This window comes from Ziziphus jujuba, chromosome 1 (assembly GCF_031755915.1).
Source record: "Ziziphus jujuba cultivar Dongzao chromosome 1, ASM3175591v1".
NCBI classification, from domain to species: domain Eukaryota; kingdom Viridiplantae; phylum Streptophyta; class Magnoliopsida; order Rosales; family Rhamnaceae; genus Ziziphus; species Ziziphus jujuba.
In genome coordinates, this window is record NC_083379.1 from 36638600 (window position 1) to 36664129 (window position 25530).

Sequence of the window (25530 nt, forward strand, 5' to 3'; positions counted from 1 at the left end):
TATCCCTCGGAGAGATAAGACCACTTCCGTGGCACTTTATGCCGGCCCCATAGATTGCTATCGCCCATGGGAGGCTCACTTAGCTCAAGCTTAAAGCCGGAGCCGGGGGCCTTGGAGAGCCAGATACAGACCACCCCCCTAAAGAGCTTATTTAGCTATTTCCTTTCTGGCAGCAACAGATATCATTTTGTACGAGGAATCATAATAGGGTTTTCTCCACCAAACCTTCATACTTGGCCCGCCATTTGACATGTACCATCCTAGTGACATTCTTAAGAGATTCCCATCGTCCGGGATCAAAGATCCCTACCTTCAAATATTTATGAAAATGCCACTAGACCATTCCAAAAGTGAGACCATCACACCTTGCGTGGGAGGGAAGCATCAGATGTACATTCAAGTCAAGCAGGTTCACCAAATTATAAGGAGTTTTGTTTGTTTAATTGGAGAAAACCGTTTTCATTATATAGGACTCTGACAGTCTCTGGCGTGTTTACAACTTATTAATTTCATGCGTAAAATAATCCAATCCACAGATACTCAAGTTTTTGTTGTATATCTATGACAAATAAAAATGGTACATTAGGCAGTTACTTCACTTCTTTATGCTTTTTTTTTTTTTTTAAAAATTGAATGGTCATTTACAACAACAAGAATTTTGCTTTACAATTTTTCCATCATGATATAACTACCTGCTTTTTCTATAAACAAAAAATACATCAAATCTGGTAGCTCAATTTCTGAAACCCAGGTCTGAGAATTCCTTTAAACCATTGAACTGAAGTTTTTGGAATCCTTGTAAGGTTATTCTTGTAGTCCACATAGTAGAGTCCAAACCGAACAGTGTAGCCTAAGTTCCATTCCCAGTTATCCAGCAATGACCACACGAAATAACCACGAACATCACACTCGTCTTCCCTGTCACATTCATTTACTAATCTGTTAAAAGCTGTAATTTGGTTTTGATGGTAATGTTGTAAATTAATCTGAAGAAATGGATTTTATTTGAATGAATTCCTTAATGCTTTTTAATTTCCCATAGATAAAACATGTCCTAAGCATGTGATACATATAAAGTGTCTAAGACTAAGAGATTGTTGTCATCTTTGATCATTTTTTTCAATGTTGAGATTAAAAATAGATTAGATATTGTGAACATATATATATTTTTTAGTCATAGATATTGTGAACATATAATAAGCTGTTGATTTGGGGAGTATCTTTTACCTAATAGCAGCCGAGAGGTTTGAGAGATAGTCTCTGTGGAATCTTATCCTCTTTTCATCTTTTAAAGCATTTTGTAGTGATGTGAAAGGTCTGTTTGGATCATCCATACCTGTTTTCATGAACTTAAACAATGTGACTTTTCCATGTGAGTATTGAGATTAAATTTTTGAAAGTGCAAAAAACCACTCACCATTTTCTGTAATTATCACTGGATGGTTGTCATACTTGTCTTTTATATATCTTACTAACTTTCGGATTCCCCATGGTACTATGCGTAGCCACCTAGAAGCTGCCTGGAAAAGGAAGAACTCCATGGCTCATTATTAATCTCAAGCATATATATATATATGACTAAATTTCTTAGTTTTTAGTGATTAGTTTGGACATACTCTTTCGCCAATAGCAACTCTGTGTCGGTATGCTACAATGTGGAAGATAATGGAAAACTTCATCAGCTTTTTCATCTTCTGAAACACATGTTAAGTGGTAGGGGTACAAGTTTTTGTGAATTTTGAAAGCTTACGTGTTGTAATAACAGCTGCATCAGATGAAGCATCATGCAGTATGAATTTTCGTATCCTGGTTCTGTCATTCCGAGCATATAATGTGGTATAATGATTTATGCCAACAAAGTCCAAAGACCCTGTTAGGAATTTTGAGATTGCGGGTGAGATCTTTGGTAGTCTCTCACCCACAAGCTTCTTCATTGAAGGAGGGTATACACCAAAGATGAGTGGATCAAGGAACCTAATCCATTTTTGTTTTTTTTTGGTGTTAGTTGTGTCTACAAATGGAAATTGGAACTCTTTTAAGTGTCTCGAATTCAAAACAACATCCACAAGAAATTACCATCCCAGGCTAAAATCAATTGCTCTATATGCTGCTTCAATGTCCTCATCTTTATCTGATATAGGTACATACCACTTTGCATCTAGTGCTATTCCTACTTGACCTCCTTGCTTCTCCTGGGTCATCAAGTAGATAAATAAAGTGGAATCAGAGAAACAACTTTATTCTTACTTAAAGTATGAAATTAAATGTGCATAGAAGAAGTTTACTTGCAAATAAGATTACCTTGAAATGTTTCTGATAGTTATGATAAGCAGCAGCATGAGAGAGGAGAATGTTATGGGCAACTATGTAAGGTTCAGCGGATGAATTTCCTTTCTTGCAGAACAAATGACCAACTATAGAACATCTTCCAGGTGCCTGTATGCCTATGTCATAACCTTGAAGTGAAAAACCACGAGGTTCATTGAAGGTGATCCAGTTCTTTACTCTATCTCCAAAAGCTTTGAAGCAGGTAATTGCATAATGCTCAAAGTCTTTTCTGTTTAAGTGATTGAGAGGCTAATGCAAATCTTAATCAATCTTTTCTCAAAAAAATGTAATTGCATAATGCTCAAAGTCTTTTCTAAGTAATTGAGAGGCCAATGCAAAACTTAATCAGTCTTTATCTCAAAAAAATGTAATTTCATAATGCTCAAAGTCTTTTCTGTTTTGAGTAATTGAGAGGCTAATGCAAATCTTAATCAGTCTTGTCTCAAAAAATTCCCTTTTTCATTTATAAGTTTTTTCATTACTTACATTATCTGTCTGCTCAACCATCCTTCATATCTATCTTCAAGCATCTGTGGGAGATCCCAATGATATAGTGTTACAAAAGGTCTAATACCTGGTCAAAAAACAGAGCTTAACCTTCAATATTATAATACTTTATTAAAAAGGTGAATTCTAAGGAGGTTTTAGTGGGTCACCTTTTTCAAGTAAAGCATCTATAAGGCTGTTATAGTAGCTTATTCCTTCTGCATTAGGTTTTCCTGTTCCATCTGTTAAAAAAATTAACTTTACATGACAGGGCATTAACAAGTATTATTAAAGAAATTTTGAACCCAAATTATCTTACTTGGAAAAATTCTTGACCATGATATTGAAAATCTATAAGCATCCATTCCCAGATCCTTCATCAAGTCTATATCACTCTGTAATTAATAAAAAATAAAATAAAAATCCATCTATGTTTTAGTAGGTGAGGATATTAAATTTAATCTAATATTTCTTAATCTACCAAATGTTGTCTTTGCATACTGTTTAAAACTTTCCATATCATTCTAGTCGGTGATACATCATCTTATCCTAATCTCAATAATATTATCCTTGTCCTCATGTGCTGCCCACTAATACTATGGAATTAATTCTAATTTTTTCTATATGCATGAGGTTTTGCCATGTTAATTATAAACTACCCTTCCGGCACACTTAAATGGACAACTTCTATTTTTTTAATAAAATTCAATATTATTTTAATTGAAAACCAACAAAGTTTCTTTCTTTCTTTCCTTTTTTTTTTTTTTTTTGGCTGAAATGAAAAACAACAAACTTGATTAAGAAGAAAAGAACAGAGAAGTTAGAAGTAGCAAACTTATGCTTGTGTGATTAAAAATGTTTAGGACTGAGAGTTATCTCTGCGGTTCACCTTAAATCTGTGATATTGATCGACAGCGGTGTCTGCATTACTGAAGTCCAAAATCTTCCCTGTTACATATACAAAACAAATTGAAGAAAAAATTATTCATTCCTATAGCTAATGCTTTATGTCAATACAATTCCAAAGTTATAAAAAGGTTTATAGCCATCGAATTCGAATTTTCATACCTGGTTGTTTTGTGAAAGTATCCCATATGCTAGCTCCTTTGTTCCCTTCATTCACAGCTCCTTCAAACTACCACATACAAGAGTCCAAATTCCTAAACTGTTTGTATATACATAAACAGAGGAAAATGGGGGAAAAATATATATATATATATAAAAAAGAAAAGAAAGAAAAGGCATACCTGGTAAGCTGAAGAAGCAGTTCCAAAAACAAACCCATTTGGGAAATCATTTCTGCTAAGAGATTCACCGCTCGAGAAGAAATGGGTTGTCAAGAAAAGAAGGAGGGTGAGTGTCATTTGTGAAGTCTCAGCAACATGCAAAGCTGTGAGTTTTTCAGCCTGGTTGATTTTGTTGAACAAAAAAAATAAAAAAAGTGAAAAATATTTATAGTTTCTTGGGGATTCTTTAAGAGAAAAGAAGTTTATATATTTATATATGAAAACATTATCTTAGTTGTAAACTAGAAGAATAAGGTTGAAGAAGAAATGGGTTATCTCACTCTTGAACTTGAAGGTGCCGTGGGATATAGGCCAAAGGGGTGCCTTGAGGAGGTTGGTAATGCCCTTTATATACACGTTATGGAGGATTTTTTGTTTTCTGAAATAGGTTGATTGTTTTCAATTCAGGAACTCTGCCAGAGAATGAGGAGAAAATAGGATCGAAAATTGAAAAGAAAAAAGATTACACTTTTAATAAGCAAGATGTACCTCTTTTTCCATAAAAATCCTGGTTTTTTGAAACTTGAAAAAATAGGAAAATGCAGTGTCTTTTTCAACTGTAGTTTCTAGTTGGTAGGAAGAAGACTCATATATTTGTTTTTCCTTCAGCTAACATACAGGATCTCTCAATAATTATAAACCCAAATAAAATAATAATAAATAAATAAATAAACAAATATTTTCTAAATGATTTGTCGTTGTGATCAAGATAATGGCATATTTTCGTGCATTGGATTGGTTGACTTTTGAGGCGTTGAACTCTATCCCAACACCAACCCATAAGAACAAGGGACAAACCCCCACCAGTTGGCGTACATATCTTGTTTAGATGGGCCTGTATGCATGAATTGCGTGGACAACTTGGTCTTTGGGCTTTGGAAGCTGGATTGGAAAAAGGGCAATATATATATATATATATAGAGAGTTTTTCATGAAGAACAGTGGGGATTCTTTTTTGGTAAATTAAATAAAAGTGGGATTAGATGGATATATTATGTATTTATTTATTTTTTTAAAGTGGGCTTTACAAGCATGAAATGTGTGATGAAAAATAAACAAACAGAAGACTGATTTCTCACCTCAGTGAATACATTTCCATATCTTTTTTCCATGGATAAAAAATGCTTCAAAATTGTTCAATTTGATATTATAATTGGATTTCTCTGTTAACAAAAAGATTGTCACATAAAAGTATGTTTGTTGTAACATAAAAAGGAGGGGGAAAAAAGAAAAAAAAAAAAGAAGAAGGAAAAATGAATACTAAACACTTTATTTTGGATTTTTTTTTTTTTTGGTTATTGGGTAAATTGATGTGATAACCTTTGCATATGAAAGAAATAGACATTAGCATAGGTTGTCTGGGAGGAATGCTTTATTTTGGATTTGATGATAAGAATTGTAACATATTATATTAGCCATTAGGGCGGTCAATTGGATTGCTTATATATAAGGGTTTAGTCTGCTGCACGTTTTAGGTAATTTTGCACATTTAATAAAAAGGTTGTTGCCATTTGAATATTCCCTTATTATTATATTTGATAACATGCCGATTACAGATAATTGTGACGAAGCAAATTCTGATCTCTTTCTTCTTAAGATTGACAAGTCTTGTAGTTAATTTTATAAAATCTTTGGTTTAAATATTTTCATGGGCCAATTTTCTAGGTTCCCAAACAGCTTACACAGTCCAATTCTCGACGCCGAATTCAGTGTGGGAATTGGGTCCGTCTGCTCCATATTGGATCCGCAATGAAGCTTCTTGGCCCAACGGGGTTGGATGTGTGTAGGCTGGAAATGTACTTAATAAGGGGACAAAAATACCCTTACTTTTTCCTTCAAGGAGATCTAGCCTCCCTGGTATAGTAAGGGGTAATTATGTCATTCAAACATATTCCCCCATTTGATAAAAGAGGGAAGGAAGTGCACAATTAGGTTCTCTCTTCCTATTGCTCGCATTTTCTCTCTCTTTTGGCTCTCTCGCTCGCAAATTCAGAGGGGCAGGGTTTAAGCTTAAACCCAGTAGTGCGATGGCTCTGAGGACAGCGGCGGCGGCACCTCGCGGCTTGAGACGGCTCTTTTCGTCGATTTCAAGTCCTTCTTTCCTTCCTCCACAGACGCCTCCTGCGGCTCAGGCTCGAGAAAAGCCTGAACCCAGTACCAACCTCTTCATCTCAGGCACTTCCTTCTTTTCTTTTCTTATTTTTATTCATTTTTTTTTTCTGTTTCTTCTTTTTACCCTTTATTATTTTACAATCTTCCCTTTTATTTCTCAACTGGGCTGTCGTTATATTTGTTTTCTGCTTGGAATTGGATGAGTTTTGGGCTTTCTCTGGGTATTTTGGTAGCTTGGAAGTGTGGAAAATCAATAATTTAAAAAAAAAAAAAGTATAAAAATGTATTTTTGCTTCTAAATTCTTCATAAGTTGTGCACCACTGGAAGCGGAAAGTTGAGGTTTTGATGACTATTCTGCTTCTTTCACTGATGTTTTTTTATAATTTTTTGGTTAATTTGAATTGCATAATCCTTGATAACGTTTATTTGCATTGCTGCTTTCTTTTCAATTTGTTTGTTTCTTCCTCTTGGGAATTTCAGACTCTACAATATGGAAATTGAACAGAAAACCCAATGCTTGGGCATTTGGGAATGTGGGGCTCTTCTACAATTGATGTTGCCGTTGAATATTTGTTATATACCGACGGTTACAGTTTTTATGATTGGTTGTTAATATTCTTAGTCATTAAGAACTGATGATTTGGTGATTTTGCTTGTGTATTTGAATATTTTTGAATTCCTTTGGTCATGGAGTGATGGTATTGCTGGGTAATAGTTGAAATTATTTGGATGGGTTATGTGATGTTATACAATATGATTTTAAGGAAGTTCATACGGCTGTATTTATATGATTTCAAAAGGTTTACTGTCAACAAAAGTTGATGAATTCACAAAAATATATTCAATCTTGTTATCTTGTGAAAACTGTGCCCAAAGTTGAGTTGGTTGATTATGCTTTCGCTTAAGAGTTCTAGCATGAAATTTTGTATTCAGACAGGCTCTTCTCAAAATACTTGGGAATAATTTCAAAATATCATGTGCAGCAGTGTTTTTCATTTATGTCTACATTTTGAAATTTAAGTGGCTTGAGAAGAATATGGTGGGAGTAAAAATTTGTATAATTTTTTTTAAGAAAACTTATATTAGTGCTTTCTTAGCAGTTGGCACTTGCCAGAAATTAGAAAATAGTCTTTTGTCCTAATTTTACCCTTAGTCTTTTTGTTTGGTCCATGAGAGAGAGAAAAAGTTCATTTGGTAGAATTGGTAAATATACTTGCATCTTTGATGTTAACTACTTCCAGCCTTTATTCTACTACCATCTCCTTTTGTATGTGTGTGTATGTGTGTTTCAGTGTGATCCTTAAATTGATTATGCTTTCGCTTAAGAGTTCTAGCATGAAATTTTGTATTCAGACAGGCTCTTCTCAAAATACTTGGGACTAGCAGTGTTTTTCCATTTATGTCTACATTTTGAAATTTAAGTGGCTTGAGAAGAATATGGTGACAGTAAAAATTTGTGTAATTTGTTTAAAGAAAACTTATATTAGTGCTTTCTTAGCAGTTGGCACTTGCCAGAAATTGAAAAAAGTTTTTTAAGTCCTAATTTTACCCTTAGTCTTTTTGTTTGGTCCATGAGAGAGAGAAAAAGGTCATTTGGTAGAATTGGTAAATATACTTGCATCTTTGATGTTACCTACTTCCAGCCTTTATTCTACTACCATCTCCTTTTGTATGTGTGTGTATGTGTGTTTCAGTGTGATCCTTAAATTATTTGGAGATATTGCAGTTTTGATGCAATCATTTGACTTCTGACATGCAGGCAGATAAGAATTGGATGTTGATTTAAACATGATACAATTCAGATTTTGCTTCATTTTCACCTTGCTCTTTGAATTTCTCATTTGTTGCCAGAATAATTCAGATTGCTTCATTTTTATTTTATCTTCTATAGTATTTGAAATAATCAATGTTTTTGTTTGTTAGAGCAGGGTTAAAAATTATGCAAATAATTTCTCTGACTCATTATTCATTTTTAGTTGTTGGGATCCATTAACATTCATTATATTTTCCTCTGATTTTCAGTTTTAATTTCAAAATTTTATTGGATTTTTATTTTTGATGGTGGGGGGTGTTTGCTATATTTCCACATCTTTTTTGGTGGTTTGAGAATTTGCAAAAATAGAAAGAAATTTACATCATGAGGTTAGGAAATTTGCAACTATTCTGTACTTGAGGCCCTTTTTTTATTCTTTTCATTTGTTACTCCACTTCCTTATAGCATTTGATGTCAATTAGACTTCTGAGCCAACCAGAACATTAGATATCTTGTTATCTATTTTTCATTTTCCCTCTTTCTTTTTATTTGGTTAACATACACAAAATGATATTTAATAATCTATAAGCATAGCAGCTGTTTCAAATGATTATGTTTCCTCTTTATATTCTGTTATTTATATTTGATCAAATATTTGTTTTTCTTTGCAGGGCTTAGTAAACGTACTACTACAGAAAAACTACATGAAGAATTTGCTAAGTTTGGTGAAGTAGTTCATGGTATGGTTTGTTCTTTAAAACTTTTATTTATTTATTTATTTTGAATTACTAACCGTAGACCTTATGATTTTTACAGCGAGAGTGGTGACTGATCGTGTATCAGGGTATTCTAAGGGATTTGGTTTTGTAAAATATGCTACACTAGAAGATGCTGCAAAAGGCATAGAGGGAATGGATGGCAAGGTCAGTTTTTTTTTTTTTTTTTTTAATCTTTCGTTCGTTTGAGATATGGCAAAGTCAGTTGATGGCTCGTCTTTTGTCTGTCTCAGGCACTTGATGCTAAATCTCACTCTCACCTAGCTATATGGTGAGAGTGAGATTTGATGTTCTTGCATCTGGGACATCTATTCGGAATTATCTTTAATGTTGAACCCATGGATGATCATTAGAATTTTTTTCCTTGTTTCAGACGGCAATTAGATATGTCTGGGATTATTGACAAGATAACACTAATAGTCTTCATTATTTCTTGCTCTGTACATGTTCATGTCATGCACAGTTTATTCTAAAGTAATTTAACATTCTTATTAGAGGATGCCACCAGATCCTGTCCAAAAGAATGAATTAAAATAAGAAGCACATGGTCTACTCATGAAGATCTTTATCCATCAAACTGGGGAACATTGTATATCTCAATTAGACTAGTTCAAGCCATATACGCTTCCCAGCACATTTTTCCAATCTCCGGTTTTAAGTCCAAACTACCTTTCAAATAGCTACTTGTTTTCATAGACCAATTATCTCTTTTTGTTTTTTTCGTTTTTTTATTTTTTATTTTTTATTAGTATTATTTTGGTTTGATCAAATAGAACAACTATCTTGAGTCTGAAGTCACGGAATTTAAATTAGTTTATAGATTAGTATACATGGATTTTGAATCTTAGGACGTGTAGTTTGTGAAATAAGTGAAATATCATTATTTTCCTTTGCAGCGTTTGAAGTTAAAGAAATCCTTCATATCTTCTATAAATTAGTAGCTTCTGCATTTTGAATTTATATTTTGTTCTATATCTTACCCATCTGGTAACTCTTTAAGTCCGTTTCCCACTCTAATGTGTTTGTTGTGCTCCACAGTTTCTGGATGGTTGGGTTATATTTGCTGAATATGCTAGACCCAGACCACCACCTGGTCAGATTCAGAACAACATGACTTCTTCATATGGCCGTCCTTGACTACTATTCGGAAGGAACAACTACTTCTTTGGATAACTCTTATTAGCCATTGCCATTTGACAATCGTCGATGAGGTTGCAGTCTGCGTTGATGCTCTAGCTTGTGGTGGAGATCGGCCTTAATATAAGAATTAAACTGCATTAAATTGTGAAATATGTGAACTTCAAATTTGTCTTTGAGACATTATGTGTAACAGTGTTTACCTTTTATGGAGATAATCAAATTTATATATAATAAGTCCGAAAAGTACGATGGATTGGTTTGTTCTGCTATCCTATAATATGTTTTCTAGTTGGGTATGTGTCTGGTTCTTTGTTGTTTTTGTAAAATATTTTTGTTGTTAAAGTTCCTTTGTTCTTCTGTCTGTATGAGGTGAGGGTTTGAATTTTGGAACTGGATTCTGCTGTTTGGTATCCGACAAATCCATAATTGTCAGACGCGTTGTTAATTTACAGGTAAGAAACACAAACAACTACTTATCGACTACCTCTTCAAGTTTTTTTTTTTTTTTTTTTTCGGTCACATATATGCTCTAGATTTTAGTTATTTCAGGTACTTTTGTGTTGGAAATGTAATTTTTTTCTTTTTTTTCTTTTTTTTGGAGCGGAAAGTACTTTTTTGCGTTAGTATTAGTAATGTACGATTTCAACGATGAATTGACCTTAATATTCTAGATTATGTGAACAATAAAAGACCCAGTGCTTGAGCCATAAAGCCTTTTTTTTTTAACTTTCTAAAACCTTTTTTAACTTTTAACTTGAGATGTAGAATGTTGTTTACTTGTTTTCTTTTTCTAGTAAAATTGAATTTAATTGTTATTTGTCAAATAAAATTCATGATACATCACTTCATAAAATATTTAACTTTCTTAACCATCAAATTTCATAGTTTACTTGGGTAATAACTCCAAGTTTGAATTCCCCTTTTCCCAAGTCAATGGAAATGCATCTTTTATAAAACATTTAAAAAATTAAATTAAATTATAAAAAAGTATGTAGAAGAATAAATAAAGGGTATAGGTGATATTAATGTGATGGTGTCTGTGATGGATGCAGTGACCAATTGATTTGGAAATTGTCGGATGGGTGGGTCCTGGAATCACTGCAAGAAATTTGCAAAGTATATAAGCTTATTATTCTGATTAACCTTTTTATCATACCAGTCATTGTTAATGAACAGATAGATTCATGAACTAATCTTTACGGTGGCGTGAATATCTTGATTGATCTGCTTTATCACATTGGAATGCCGTACTTCTCACTTTTCATGATTTTGACTAAATTAAACTTAATTAACTCCAAATTCAAATCCAATCCGATTCAATCTGATCTTAAATAGTGTGAAATGGTGAAGAACTTTAAAAAAAAAAAAAAAAAAAACAAAAAACAAATCAAATCTTCTTTGTTTTTGATGATTGATTCTCATCTTTTTGAGTGTGTTAGAAAGAATAATTTGACTTAAAAGATAAGATAGGAGATGAATTTAGGCATAAACAAAATGAAAAATGAAGATTGAAGAAGGCACAGTATTTCATTGTCTGAAAAGGATTGTAAATAAACAGTACAGGTGTGCAGAGCCACCAATGAATACCAAGCACATAATTCATTGACATGGACCAATGGCCATATAGATTCGCCTTCCCGTCGAAGCAACTCAAACGAGAATTTATAGCAGGGAAAGTAACTAAACATTGGATATTTTCGAATCAAAATGTATGTGTCAGCCAATTTGGACAAACAAATCGTTGTTGTTAGTTAGCTGGAAATTTAATAAAATTAGATTTTGAGGGGAGGAATCAATTAATTTTCAATATTTAAAGAAGACGATAAAATTCAATGCGATTTCGTTTCTCCAAACCCTCAAAAACCTAATAGCGTTTTCATATGCAAGACAACTTTGTCCTGTCAACTTTTTGTTGGGTTGTATTGTAAGCTTCTTGACCTGTTGCTTTCCTTCCAAAGCTGAATTGAGTAGCTCAGAGAATTTTCTAGCAGCAGGAAAAACATTTAAATGAATTGAATCAGGTCAACATATACATCAATCTGGTGACAATGTATGTGTTGGAGCTGAGAGATTGGAGCATAATTAATATGAAATTGTGGTGGAAATAAATTTTATTTTCATGGGAAATTATATATTTCCAAATATCCATATAATTTATTTTTTATGTGGTTCAATTTGAAGCTATTTATGCCATTGGAGACCATGGAAATAAAATTGAAAGAGTTTTTCGCTCAAGGTTTCTAGAGATTTCTTGCATTCAATAAGGCATACACATACCCAATGAAAACTTGAAACAAATAGGAGCACAATTTTATGCTAAGATTTCAATATGATTAAGGGTTTGATAAAGAAGCTGATGAGCACTTGTATGGACAGTTTCATTGTCCAAAGGTAATAGTGATATTGAATATATATATATATATATATATATATATATGAGGTTAAATAGAGTGATGGACATCCGAGTGACAATGCATGCAATACCATGCTATGCCATGTTTAAGTCATGTGGATTTTGATACATATATACAAAAAAAAGGAAAAAAGGAAAATAGAGAAAGTCTAATTTTGATTTTTTTTTCAGATGATGGGGGGAAAAAAAAAATTAATGGCTCTCCAACAATTTCTTGATTAATCCTGTTGGTATGCACCGCAGGCAACTCTCTTGTCATGTGGCAGTCGATGCCAAAAGGATAAGCTAAATAAAAAAGGATCCTGACCTTTTAAGAAAGTAATTGTGAAAATGGATGACTAATACTATCTGATTTAATAATGGTAACTGTCTCTGACAAATCAAAGGTATGAGGTCTAATGTAAATCACATGAGGAAAAATACACAAATATATATATATATATATTAGTATTTCTTAATTCTTAATTTATTTCATCTAAAATCCAATTTACTTACCCACTTGACTAGACCACCTCACCATTCATCAATCACATCCTAACAAAAATAATAAATAAAAAAAAGCAATTTAAAAGAGCCACCTACCTCATGAAATCATTTTATATAAAAATATACTATAGTGTAACGCTTACAATTATTGATAAAAAAGAAGAAGCAACACTAGCAAATTAATTAAGTTCATATATTCAAAATATAAAGCTAGTAAGTGGCATCATGGTTGGCCATTACCCAAAAAAAAAAAAAAAAGAAAAAAAAAGTAGGCCTCTTCCGCTAAACTTGTACAATATACACATGCAATGTCAAGTATGGCGTATAGAAGAACACACATGAAACATGTATATGCATCAAATCTATATCCATCCATCTCTGCATACATACGCACTACATTTTATAATATATACTGCATTTATGTGACAATAAAATCGTCAAAATATCTTCCATTTTCACAGTGTGATCCTGAAATGACAAAAAGAAGAAGCAGCCACTTAAGGATAAGAAAAAAGGGTGAACTGCATCTTCTTTATTATTTTAACTTTACATTAAGCACCTTTACTTAGGGCCCAATACCCATTTCAACATTTTCTGATTAGCTCCACTGAATTATTGTTTTCACCAAATTAAGTAATCGTAAGTCATCCACGATATCCAAATGAGCTTCACTCAAATCATGGGCATGACTCCACTATATATATCTAATTATTATGCATGTGGTTTATCCAAATCTTACCTGCTTCCTATATTTATATATATTTCTTCCATGTATCATCACAGTGCATGCCCTTACTTATCCATGTGTATGGTAATCAAATAAGGTTCAATTACACTTTATTTTGAAGAAGCAATTTCTAAAATCAAGTCTATAAATGACTTAAAAAAACTGCAATATCAAATATTTTTATTTTTGTTAGTCATGTTAGGGTTGGCAACTTAGGTAATATAATAAGATAACATGATTTGAAAATGAGATGAAGTTACAATTCGAAAACGAAATAAAGTTACATTTCGAAAAAGTTACAATTTGAAAACGAAATAAAGTTACAATTCGAAAACGAAATGAAATTAATGAATTTGAATTTACTATAAATGGATTTAGATCGCATTTAGATCAATTCGTTTAATATGATTATTAAATATATCATTTTTAAATTGATCTATTTAATTCAAAATTAATCTAAATTGATACATTTAATTAAATATATTAATTATTGTATCAATCAAACCAGATTTCATAATAACCTATTTAAATTATGAGTTTAATATATGAAATTTACCATTAATAAATATTTTATTAATACGTTTTTATTACTAAATAACAAATTTATTTAAAGTCGTGATAGTAATTTTCTTGTATTACTTAAAAATAAAGAAATAAAATTAGTGAAATAATATTTATTTACTTAAATGTAACATTGATACATTTAATTAAATATATTAATTATTGTATCAATCAAACCCAATTTGATAATAACCTGTTTAAATTATGAGTTTAATATATGAAATTTACCATTAATAAATATTTTATTAATACTTTTTTATTACTAAATAACAAATTTATTTAAAGTTGTGATAGTAATTTTCTTGTATTACTTAAAAATAAAGAAATAAAATTAGTAAAATAATATTTATTTACTTAAATGTAACATGTTTAATGTAAATCTAGATTTATGGATACCAAAAGATAGAAATTAATATGCCTTAAAAGTGTAAGAGATGTAAAAAATTAAAAATATAATTATTTTTTTATTATTTTTAAAAAAATAGTGTTAGATTTGTTATGTTTATATAAGATTGCCATATTATCATATGATATATTATACTAGTGTAAATTTATAAATATAATTATATAATTTTACCTATATATTTTAATTTAAAATTAATTAATAACTAAATTATTTTTATTTTATTTAAAATAATTAATTTAAAAAAAATTAATTATTTTTGTATAAATAAGTTATATTAATTTAAATTGAACCATTTAATATACAAGTTAACATCATATTATCTATTTATTAAATAAATTGTATTTATATAAAATTTTTTTAATATGATTAATAAACGATTTCATATTTAAATTCAACAAGTTGAGTTCAGTTCAGTTCAACATAATTAATAAACAAATTGATCCGAATACAATCCCACCTATAGCAATTGCTTCCTCTAGCTCATGCAACCGTGCAAGATGTTGTAGATAAGGTTAAGGAAATTAAATAATATGTTTATATTCATATTTACTAACGTCTATTTTTTTCTGTTTTTAGAAAAATAGAAAGAGAAAAAATAATAATAAAAAAAAAAGAAGAAATAGTGACGTAATAGTACACTTTCCTCTACATGTGGAGTAGACGATATCGTGTGGGGATGGAGGAGAGAAGGTGACACCGTGTCACGTTATGAAACCGGCGGGCCCACCACTGGATAGCAATTGTTTAGTTTCCATTTAAAAATTAAAGGAGGGGCATGGTCTGTAATTACCACTAAAACCATGGGCATTCTTATTCGAAACCAGATCAAGACAAAATCTCTCGGAACTATAAAATTCCCACTGCAGCTAACCGAACTTTTTAGGAAGCCCACGCCCAGCAACGGTGGAGAAGAAACTAAAAAACGACGAATAAAGAAGAAGTAGTAGAAGAAGAAGAAGAAGAAGAATGATTGAGTACGAGGTAAAATGGCACCAACTGTAAATATCTCCAATTCCAAGTCCTCATTCTTATCCTCTTCTCCGGCTACCGTACAAACTACTCGTACACCAACTGTCGTGATGAAATTCTTCTTCGAGTTCGTTGCGTGCTGGGGGCTTCCCATAACCGACCGCTCGTCGGTTCCAGCGGCTCCGGCGTCACGCGCCGACGACGCAGCGAAGCCGCTCGTCGTGTCGTCGTCGTCGTTGAGGAAGCGCCATAGAAGGAAACGCGGGAGGCTCGGCCACTCGGGCTCGGCGTCTGTGGCTGCTGCGGCTGTCGCGGTTGAGTGGAAGCCGTCGCTTGGTTCGATCTGCGAGGACAAAGTGGTCGCCATGAAGGGCAAGGAAGATCGTACGGCCGGTGGAGCTGAGCGCATCGTCAAGAGGAAGAGTGAAACCAAGAATGCTCGTGTTCATGTCCGTACCTTCAATGAGGATTACGGGTAATTTCATCAACCGTCTTCTAATTTTTTTTTTTTTTTGAAGCTGAATTCGCAAAATTATGCCTTTTTTTAAAAAAAAAAAAATTGGTAAATTAATCAATATATAAAATATATTTTTTAATAAACGATGGAAATGATTCGGGTGAATTTTTGCTGAAATACGCAGGCGGGTTTCGGTTCCGGCGGTAATTCCGGCGTTCTCTCCGACGCCGTTTATGTTTTGATGGTACTGTCCAAATTAAGTTTTTTTTTTTTGAATATAAATATTTCATCCATAGAAGTGAAATAGAATGAATTGAAATTTGGGTGTATAAAAATTAGTACATATGCTAGATTTTTGTTTAGGGGGATATGTTATAAATTGCAAAGTTGTAATCAATTCCATGGTGTAGCCCTATCGTGCATTTGTAATATAATAGCTACAAAGTTTGCCCTGTTCTTTTACCTGCTTTTTCTTGTTTGCCCAAAAAACGAAAAGAAAAAAACATGAAAAATGGGTGCAAAAAGTTTGGGAATTGGTTAAAAAAAGTGGAAGCTTTTATTTAATGCTGTAGTTGGTGGGTTGCAATTGTATGATATGAGATAACTGTGAATGATGTCTATTTGCAGCAAACGAAAAGTCATCTACAATTATTGATTTCTTTTAAAATTGTAAAATAAATAAATAAATTAAACAATGATTCTCAAGTTGCATTCTAATTTATATATTTTTGGGGTAAAATTTAGAGTATAATTTATTCAGGTTGGAAATAAGAATTAATAAAAATCTTTGTAGTATATGTGGACATTTCTGGTTAGTGGTCACTGTCAATAACAGTGCATTAACGCCTCCCAGAAGAGTAATGATCCTTGTTGCATAAACCACTAGATTTTTAAAAAGTTTTTAGACTGCCTATAATCTTTATACGTGGTGTTTCACTACCAGTGAGTTGGTTTTTTCAAGTTTTTCACTGAATTACCTATTATTTTTCCTACTGGATTTGGGGGATGATGCCAATCTAGTAATAAAATGTTGAAACTTTTGAATTAAGAATATAAATGTGGAGACGATCATGAATAAGAGGAACGGTATTTTTGTGTAAAAATATGGTGGATAAGAGAGATTTTTTTATTTATTTATTTTCTTAATAAATTGGAGAGGGTGAATTTATTATTAGGCTTAGAACATGTGAGTTATAACCCTTGATCATTGCCATAGGTTTGTCCCCGAAGAGATTATTGTACTTTAACCAAAAAAAAAAAAAAAAGAGGAAGCCGCTGAACCAGTTACCGATTCCCCACTGGTTGACTTACTTATAAACTGTTTCAGAAGCAATGATGAGCAAATGAGATGGACTAGATAAAACCTAAATGAATAGAATTGCACATAGTCTAAAGTGTAGGACCAAAACGCAGCTCTTGGTGACTTGTATTGGGTGATATATGTTACTGACACACAATGAATTTAAAATATATGGAATCGTTGACTGTTGTTTATTGCTTGAGCTAAAGCGAGAACAGTTTCAGCTTCTTTTCACCAAAATGGAACACCAGGCCTACCCATACGTAAGGCCCAAAATAGCACTTATCGGCTCAAGGGAAAAACGTTGCAAACTCACAACCATTATGAATAAATTTCATCACCATATCTAATGTTTTGAAATAAGAAACTTTCCAATTTGAAAATAAATCATAAGCCGCATAATTGAAAATTTGTCACAGTTGTGTATATAAATTAAAAAAGTCAAATTCAAAATTTGGAGAGCATAATAAATGCTTTTTACAATATCTGGAAAGCACAATATTTCAGGACTAAAAACTACTTTACGATTTGGAGACTTGGTTTAAAAAGATCATGGCAAGATCATATGTATGGTGAAATTAAAGTTCTTATTCATTATTTTGAAAATGCTGTTGGAATGGGTAGCTTTCATTAGGTGAAGCTGGAATTTTATCATGTTGTCTCTCATAATTATATTCTATCATAATTCTATTCCATGATGAAGCAAATAATGAACACCTTGCAGCATTAGCATGAAAATTTGGAAACTCAAAATGATATCCATATGAAAAAGTTGGAATATATTTCTCTATCAAGTTTTGTAGTGTAGAAATAATTCAACACTTTTTTTCAGACAGTAGTACTTCTATGATCACTCTCACCGTCCTCTATCCCAGCCATAGTGTCATACAATGGCCGATTGAGTGTCTCTGGCAGATAGAATGCATGTATCCCAGCCACCAACCCACACGCACCGAACACCAAAAAGGGTAAGCCGCCTCCCAAAACCACCACAAGAGGTGCCAAAATGGCCCCCATTTGCGCGGCTTGCGTCGCACATCCAAGGGCCGCATTTCTCACCACCGTAGGAAACAACTCCGAGGCATAAATAAACAGCAAATTATAAGTCCCAGCCATCCCAAATATCCCCAAAATCCCGCAAACCATTCTCACCACTTTCCATATTCCAACACTTCTCACCGTGCTCCCCATAAAGCAAAAGAAGCCGCTGAACCACAATGTCCCGATAGTCAATGGCTTCCTTCCCAACCTGTCCAGCAAAATTGCAGTTATTGTAAAAGCAGGCATTTCCGCTACGGCGTTGAGCAGAACACTGAGGTAAAGATTGGTGTCCAAGTTGACGACGTTCAAACTAAGACCATAATACACCACAGAGCACAAGAAATTGATGGCAACTGCTAGGAATAGACGAATGCGAGTGACCGGTGACTTTATCACATCGATCAGAGAACCAGTTATTGCATCTTTATTCCCCAATTCCAATTCCAATTCCAACTCATCATCATCATCTTTGTTCGGACTAGTAGTACTTTTTGCTTCTTCATCAAGGGCTAAGACAGCTTCATCAGGAAGGTGTTTGCCATTGGACTGGGCAATGGTACGCATGAGCCGCACGGCCTCGTTCACTCGTCCGCGGACTAAGAACCACCTTGGTGACTCGGAGACGAAAGGTAGGATAGTGATGGTGAAGAGGAGGGATGGAATTGAGGAAGCGATGTAGAGGACACGCCACGATGGGAAAATGAAGGCTATTCCCGAAAGAATTGCAATCCCTGTGGAGAAGAAGTAGAAGGTGGACATTCCCGCTGCTCCTCGCTTCGTTGGGCCCACGGGCTCCGTGGCCAGGACGAACGAACATAGGCCCACCCCGCCTGTGTTCAAGCCCGTCAGAAGGCGGAGTACGAGGTAGATCCAGTAGTTTGGGGAGAATGCTGTCAAGCAGCCAAAGATGGTGTTCAAAATGCATACCACTGTGAGGGAGCCTTTTCTTCCCAACCATGAGTCTGATAGGTGGCCGAATATTCCGGCACCTGAAACATTGGGGATATTTATGAGCTTTAAATTGATTGATTAAACCCCAAATGAATATCTCATATTATATATTGATGCAATGTTTATGCAACATTGAAGCATAATATATGTTCATGAAGACTGAATTTTGCAGCGGTCAAGGAACGCATAGCATGGCCATTATTACAACAAAATAGTCCTTCATTCTATACACTTAGTAATGAGACAAATTGAACACAATTTTAAATTGTGTTGGCTTTCATTTTTTTTTTTTTAATTTCTATCAAGTTTATAATTAATTGCCTTTTTCAAATAAAGGTTTAATTAATTGAGATGTTCAAAGTCTAACTATCATTAACATTAACAAATATTTGACATAAACAAATTACATATAATTAATTAAAAAATAAAAAACCATGTATATTACAAAACATGACCTAATTTGTTGGTTTTTTTGTTTTTGTTTGTTTCTAGTTAATTGTATCTAATTTATTTATTTTAAATATTAGTTGGTGTTAGTAGTTGTTAAAATTTAAAAGTAAGCTAATTATACATAATTCAACAAAAAACAATAAAAAAAAAATAAAACTTTCCAATCAAAGAAGGCCCAGGCTATTAATAGCGGCTTTTGTGGTTGGGAACCTCTTTTACTATTATCCGTACAGATAAATGAATAAACCTGCACCTATTCATTAAAAATTTTTAAAAAAACAAAGAAGAAAAAAAGCAGAACAAGACAAGTGCACCCAAATCCAAGCCAAGATATTTCACTTAAAAAAAAGCAAAAAAAATCTAAGCCAGGAAAGCTACCTACCAACCAATGCCATAACACCTCCCCTTTATATTCTTTCATTTTTTTCTTCTTTGAAATGAAATCACAAATACTACAAATTAGAGTGATCAGCCATACATATATATATATATATATACATATACAGTTTTGAGCTAATAGGTTGCCTAATTCACAGTGGTGCACGACAATGATATGGCATAATACCGAGGATAAAGAAGTTAGCTAGATATCTAATTTGATAATTAAAACATCTGATTTTATAATTAAACATTTAGGAACGTCCTTTACGGTATACGAAGATTATGTCCAGATTTATCAAACAAAAGAAAATTAAAAAAAGATAAAATAATAAAATAATAAAATAAAAAGATAATGCCCAGGGGCAGATAGAAGTTTGGATATTATTTAACTAGAAACGGCTAAGCTCATAACTTTTTATTTTTTATTTTTTATTTTTTATTTTATAATGAGTGGACAAGCTTATAATTTGGCCTTCCTTTATGCTTAATGATTATCTTTATTATTTATCTGCATATAATAAATTACTTTACAATTAAAGTAAAGTATCTCTTTCTATCCAAAGAGAAGATTCCAGCAGCTAAAATGATTAGGGTGACAATTGGTGCACATGAAGAAATCCAGAACGTGGGGAAAGAGCTATTGCAAGCAAATAAGCATATTCTTAACCAAAATACCTAAGTGGTAATGTTAATTAGCAGAAAAGCATGTATAATGTGATACCCACTATTGCTTTACTCAATGGGTGCAGTATGTGGGCATAAGAGAAAAAGCATCAAAGGTAGAACACAAACGAAAAGCTAAAAGTAGGATAAGCATCAAAGGTAGAACACAAAGGAAAAGCTAAAAGCAAAATAGGTTAAGCAAAAGGGACCCAAACAGAAATCTACAAAATGTTGTGGATTGCACTCTTGAAGTAGACAAATAGTGGATTTCTATTGAAAATAAAAAATAAAAAAAAAATGGAAAGCCTATTTCGTGGAAACAATTTTTCCTATCCTAAGTTTTTGCACCCATAACGCAATCTTCTGGTAACTTCAAAAAGGTCACATATAATCTATAATTTTGCCATTTTAGAGGAACATGAAAATGAAACTTGTAGGCCATTATGTCGAAAAGCTATACGACAAGCTTTTTAAATATATCAATTTTTAGGTAGTGAAAGCTATTGATCTTTCAGGGCCTCCCAACTTTTTTGTGACCAATCGAGATCTTTTTTTCCTAATATATGAACGTGCAAACATATGTTATATATATATATATATATATATATTCTTTTTTTTGGCTGAATACTAAACATATGTCATACTTAATTTGAAGTAAAAAATTTGCAAGTAATTTTATCATACTTTTAATTTGGACACCTAGACAAGCTATAAAGCACAAGAACCATGGTCTAAAATGGACTAAAACCCTGAAATGGGGAGTAACGTGGATACGAAGTGCATATTATATATTCTGAAATCCTTCAATAGTACAGTGGGTCAAATTCCTAAATGGGGTTTTTGAAAAGTTTTATTAATTAATATCATCATCCTCCAAATTACGAACAACCTACTCGATCGATCGGCACAAATATTACTAAGAAGGATAAGATCAAAATGAATGACTTCTCAGGAATATAGATAGGGCTGACAATTCAGAATTCATGATGAGCAAAATGACAAAGGAAAATGACAAAAAAAGAAAATATTCATATTATAAATTTGCAAACGTCAGGTGCAAACAGACAAATTGAGAGAAAAGAAAAAGTCCTATTCCTTTTCGTAAAGAGCCTACATTTTCTCACTTTATTCACGCTATTACTTCAGCTGCTTTTCCTTTTTCAAACTTCATAAGCATGCTTCTAACTCTTTTCGTTATTGTTTCTTCTTTTTATGCGTTTAGAACGTACAAATGAGAACATAAAAACGAATATGATAACCGATCAAAAATTGCTCTTTAGTTAAAAAGAGACAAGACAATCATGTTACTTACATCTATATTTTCCTCTGAACAAAGGGCCAAAAATTTATTTGTAAAAAAAAAAACAAAAAAAAAATCACCAAACGAAGGAACAAAAAAACAAGAATAAAAAGTGACAGAATATACAAACAACAAGGATATTGTAGACATCTTGATGTAAATATGTTAGGACCACAGGAAAACGAATCTAAAAGAATATCCAAGTTAAAAAGTCTTTGGTTTTCTAGAAAACAGATCAAAAACAAAAGTAACTAAGTTGGCATGCAGTGCACTTAAGGGACCACTTAACTTGATATACATCAAACAAATAAAATTTAAGAGAGTGTTTAATAATTTGATATCTATCAAACAAATAAAATTTAAGAGCGTCTTCCATGGTTTACTGTTGAAGTTTGAATAATATGGTATTTATGCATAGCCAATATATAATTTCTTTAATAAATTATATTTGGAACTTTAAATAAAATTAATTGGTACATTGGGAAAGTAAAGAGAAGAAAGAAAATACTTTGAATTGATGGGGAAAATAGAGTTTATAACTTATACACACATTGATCAATCAAAAAGAGATTCAACAAAGGGTTTGTTAAACAATATCAATCCTCTTCTAGTCCCAAATTTTTTTAAAAAATATTATCTATCAATATGATGTGACATAGATTTTTTTAGATGAAAAAAACCTAATGAACATTCTTTACTTATTTATGTGAGCAACCACGTCATAAAAGATTTTCTTTTTACTTTAATAATTTGTAATTAGCATGCTAAACTATTTCAGCAAAAAAATAAATAAATGCATAAATTAAGTGGGACCTTTTTGCTCGAATGCAAGATAGATAGATAACTATAAAATAAGAAGGGATGCATGTATTTACAAAAACTAGATTTTGCATTCTACTAAAATATTTGTTAATCTTTGGCGTATTACACGTGAGATCCCACTAAAGACTAAAATTAGCTATCAGACTTGGTTGGTCCAGAAACGGAACTTCGCTAATTTTCTAGTTTCATCAATCTACTTTTTATAATATTAATTTGTGGTTGATGAATAAGTAATAATAATAATAAATTAAAATTCAACGATAAGAGAAAACGCAGAGATAGAGAGAGAGTTGGACAAACTCACCAATCATACAGCCGCCAAAGAACACGGCTTGGACCAGCCCAACCTTGTACTTCTCACCACAAACCAAAGCCCACTCAGATACGGTCGAGCCACCAGGTCCTCCGGTCCATTCCCACGAACCGGGTTCGAACCCACAGACGGTCTTAGCCATTGCATCGCATCCGGACCCAATAGCACCATCCATGCACCTCCAGTCCGGTTCACGGTCTGCAAAGATCATGACCATGGTGTGGAACGCCTCCAGGGCCCAAGCCATGCTGGTCAGCACGAAGTGCCTCAGTTGCCACGCCCCGAACTCGCCGCAGTACTTTTGGAGCATGTCGTCGATACATAGCTTCTCCGGTTCGGGTTCTCCGGCCGATTTACTCACCGGACACAGAAGAGGTGACCGTAGGTCACCGGGATCCGATGATGGGTTGGTGGGCATTTTTTTTTTTTTCCCCCTTTTGTTTGGGGTTTATATTTGAATATGACTTTTATCTCTCAGAGCATTTCTCACATGGAAGCTTTTAACATATTGAGCGGTGCTTTATATAGAGTAGATATGTGTCTGACATATGTTTCGGCTTTTCCTGTTATATATATATATATATATATACATATACATATGCATATACATATGCGGATTGATCATTTGCAATTTTAATTGGACACGTGGAGGGTCAATTAGCCCTTGACCTGTGGGAATTATGAAAAACGATAAATATGGTTAATATAAGGATATTTGTAAAGAGATAAACGATAGACAAATTCTGATATGATAATTGAAAATTTAAAAGAGTTTTACAAATATTGGAAATATTGGAAGTTTGGATGGATTAAAATTGATGATTTTATTGTTTTAGATAAATGGATAATTGGGTGGTAGTTATTTGTTTTCTATCTTTTTTTGTTGTTGTTTTTTTGGGTTGCTAAACTTAACCTTCATGATGATGTTACATTTTTTTTATTTTTTATTTTTTTCTATGTATCATGAGGGACGGTGATGCTTTGGATTTAAAAACAAAATGAAAATCATTTTACTTGGTAAAATTTTTACTACTCTGGCCAATTGGTCAATTGGGCATGCACACATATTCTTGTTTTTATGCAACAATATAATGTGCAATTGCATCCATTTATTATGAAAATATAACTCTCTTTTTTGTATTTTTCATTGAATGAACTAATCCAGTAAAGCAAACATCAATTCGCTTTCGGGTCTTTTTAACATGTTTAAATTAAAAAAAAAAAAAATCCTTTTTATCATTTAAATTTTTTTTTTTTTTTCCAAAGTTGTTGTAAGAGTGGCATGGTGTGTGTGTGTAATCCAGTTCTATATAGCACGGCGTTACCTAATTTGAATGGCCAACAACTACAAATATAATTAATTGATTAATCAATTCACACAAAAAAATTTACTCATTAATTTTGTATGCTGGAAACATCCTTATTATTCCATATTTATAAATTAAAACGCACAGATATGGTCAGAAAAATCCCTGGTATTTATTTGCAGTCGATTATCATTTATTATTATTTTTTGATATTGGAGGTAATTAGAAATTTTATCGAACCCAACCTGGAGGTAATTAATTTGAGAGTGAAATTATTCAAATAAATGAAAGTATTGTTATTAGCCTTAATTTATTGGATTTAGAGGGAAGTGGGCTAGCCAAAACCCAGCTAAATCAACCCAAATGGTCGAGTGTTACCCCGTTGATGATCAGCTCGGTCACTAGATTGGGCCAGATGCGGAAGGGTTTTTTTTTTTTTTTTTTTTTTTTGTTGGGTTACGAGTAGCTTTTTTATTTAAAGTATGTCACTGGTTAATCTTAGTTGTCTTCCTAACTTCAATTTAGATAATGAAAATCCATTGCCTACTATAAATACTCTGATAAATAAAATTTTCAATTGAATGGATTTAATTAGATAATAAAAAATAAAAATACTCAAATAAAACACGCAAACATTGCTGATGTTACCACCAAAAATAAATAAATAAATAAAATAAAAAAAATCAATTTATCAAAAATTATCTCTCTTGCATCAATATATCAAGTGAGCATGCATGTTTTGGACCATATATAATTTTGATTCTTATGTCGGGAGTCTTATTAAGTTCACCATGTAAGAAATGGAGCTAGATGGAAAATTTTATGAAGCAGTACTCCCTAATAATTTTTCTGTTTCAATATTAGAAGGAAAATGTCACAAGAATAATGTGCGATTGCGTCCAACATTTGTTTGAAAATTATAACTCTCTTTGCCTATTTTTCATTCCATCAACTTTAATAATGTACAGCAAACATTGTTTGGCTTTTGCAACTTTAACTTTTCAAATTTTATTTAAAAAAAAAAATCACTTAAAAAGTTTTTGCTAAAATGAAAATAGTTCAAATTTCTTGTTGTCAAATTCTAGGATTTTGTCCTATATT

General features: G+C 32.5%; 4 protein-coding genes across 8 annotated transcripts; 2 read left to right on the forward strand and 2 right to left on the reverse strand.

Annotated features, from left to right (window-relative positions):
- Positions 1–627: 627 nt before the first annotated feature.
- Positions 628–4716, reverse strand: LOC107431334 (putative beta-glucosidase 41). 4 transcript variants are annotated; one of them, XM_048469758.2, is made up of 15 exons: positions 4590–4716; positions 4382–4479; positions 4062–4220; positions 3883–3949; positions 3704–3762; positions 3134–3209; positions 2985–3056; positions 2815–2902; positions 2302–2557; positions 2077–2192; positions 1751–1974; positions 1617–1648; positions 1418–1520; positions 1228–1336; positions 628–918 (listed from the first exon to the last, which is right to left on the reverse strand). In XM_048469758.2, the coding sequence occupies exons 3-15, from the start codon at positions 4176–4178 to the stop codon at positions 720–722; spliced, it is 1518 nt and encodes a 505-aa protein (XP_048325715.2). In that variant the 5' UTR covers positions 4179–4220; positions 4382–4479; positions 4590–4716; the 3' UTR covers positions 628–719. The 4 variants fall into 4 exon arrangements, with proteins under 4 accessions (XP_048325715.2, XP_024933453.2, XP_015897708.2 ...); XM_025077685.3 differs by having other exon boundaries at positions 2985–3047; positions 4382–4681; XM_016042222.4 differs by having other exon boundaries at positions 4382–4679.
- Positions 4717–6028: 1312 nt separating this feature from the next.
- LOC107431313 (organelle RRM domain-containing protein 2, mitochondrial) lies at positions 6029–10151 on the forward strand. Of its 2 annotated transcripts, XM_048467308.2 has the most exons (5): positions 6029–6275; positions 8638–8706; positions 8783–8889; positions 8976–9013; positions 9781–10151. In XM_048467308.2, exons 1-5 carry the CDS (start codon positions 6128–6130, stop codon positions 9854–9856), a joined length of 438 nt encoding a protein of 145 aa, XP_048323265.2. In that variant the 5' UTR covers positions 6029–6127; the 3' UTR covers positions 9857–10151. The 2 variants fall into 2 exon arrangements, with proteins under 2 accessions (XP_048323265.2, XP_015897689.1); XM_016042203.4 differs by lacking the exon at positions 8976–9013 and having other exon boundaries at positions 6031–6275.
- A 5189-nt stretch (positions 10152–15340) lies between these two features.
- Positions 15341–16363, forward strand: LOC107431323 (uncharacterized). The gene is made up of 2 exons (XM_016042212.4): positions 15341–15919; positions 16086–16363. Exons 1-2 carry the CDS (start codon positions 15462–15464, stop codon positions 16141–16143), a joined length of 516 nt encoding a protein of 171 aa, XP_015897698.3. The 5' UTR covers positions 15341–15461; the 3' UTR covers positions 16144–16363.
- A 1596-nt stretch (positions 16364–17959) lies between these two features.
- On the reverse strand, positions 17960–23674 carry LOC107431359 (organic cation/carnitine transporter 4). The gene is made up of 2 exons (XM_016042250.4): positions 23114–23674; positions 17960–19231 (listed from the first exon to the last, which is right to left on the reverse strand). Exons 1-2 carry the CDS (start codon positions 23538–23540, stop codon positions 18030–18032), a joined length of 1629 nt encoding a protein of 542 aa, XP_015897736.2. The 5' UTR covers positions 23541–23674; the 3' UTR covers positions 17960–18029.
- Positions 23675–25530: the final 1856 nt, after the last annotated feature.

Bases quoted from the DNA above. Each gene is read 5' to 3' on its own strand.
- LOC107431359 (XM_016042250.4), bottom strand. From the start codon at position 23,540: ATGCCCACCAACCCATCATCGGATCCCGGTGACCTACGGTCACCTCTT. The intron at 19,232-23,113 runs GTGAGTTTGTCC...CCAATGTTTCAG, and splicing joins CTTTGGCGGCTGTATGATTG to GTGCCGGAATATTCGGCCAC.
- LOC107431334 (XM_048469758.2), bottom strand. From the start codon at position 4,178: ATGACACTCACCCTCCTTCTTTTCTTGACAACCCATTTCTTCTCGAGC. The intron at 3,057-3,133 runs GTAAGATAATTT...TTTTTTTAACAG, and splicing joins ATGGTCAAGAATTTTTCCAA to ATGGAACAGGAAAACCTAAT. The intron at 1,337-1,417 runs GTGAGTGGTTTT...TCATGAAAACAG, and splicing joins AGTGATAATTACAGAAAATG to GTATGGATGATCCAAACAGA.
- LOC107431323 (XM_016042212.4), top strand. From the start codon at position 15,462: ATGGCACCAACTGTAAATATCTCCAATTCCAAGTCCTCATTCTTATCC. The intron at 15,920-16,085 runs GTAATTTCATCA...TGAAATACGCAG, and splicing joins ACCTTCAATGAGGATTACGG to GCGGGTTTCGGTTCCGGCGG.
- LOC107431313 (XM_048467308.2), top strand. From the start codon at position 6,128: ATGGCTCTGAGGACAGCGGCGGCGGCACCTCGCGGCTTGAGACGGCTC. The intron at 8,707-8,782 runs GTATGGTTTGTT...TGATTTTTACAG, and splicing joins GTTTGGTGAAGTAGTTCATG to CGAGAGTGGTGACTGATCGT. The intron at 9,014-9,780 runs GTGAGAGTGAGA...TGTGCTCCACAG, and splicing joins CACTCTCACCTAGCTATATG to TTTCTGGATGGTTGGGTTAT.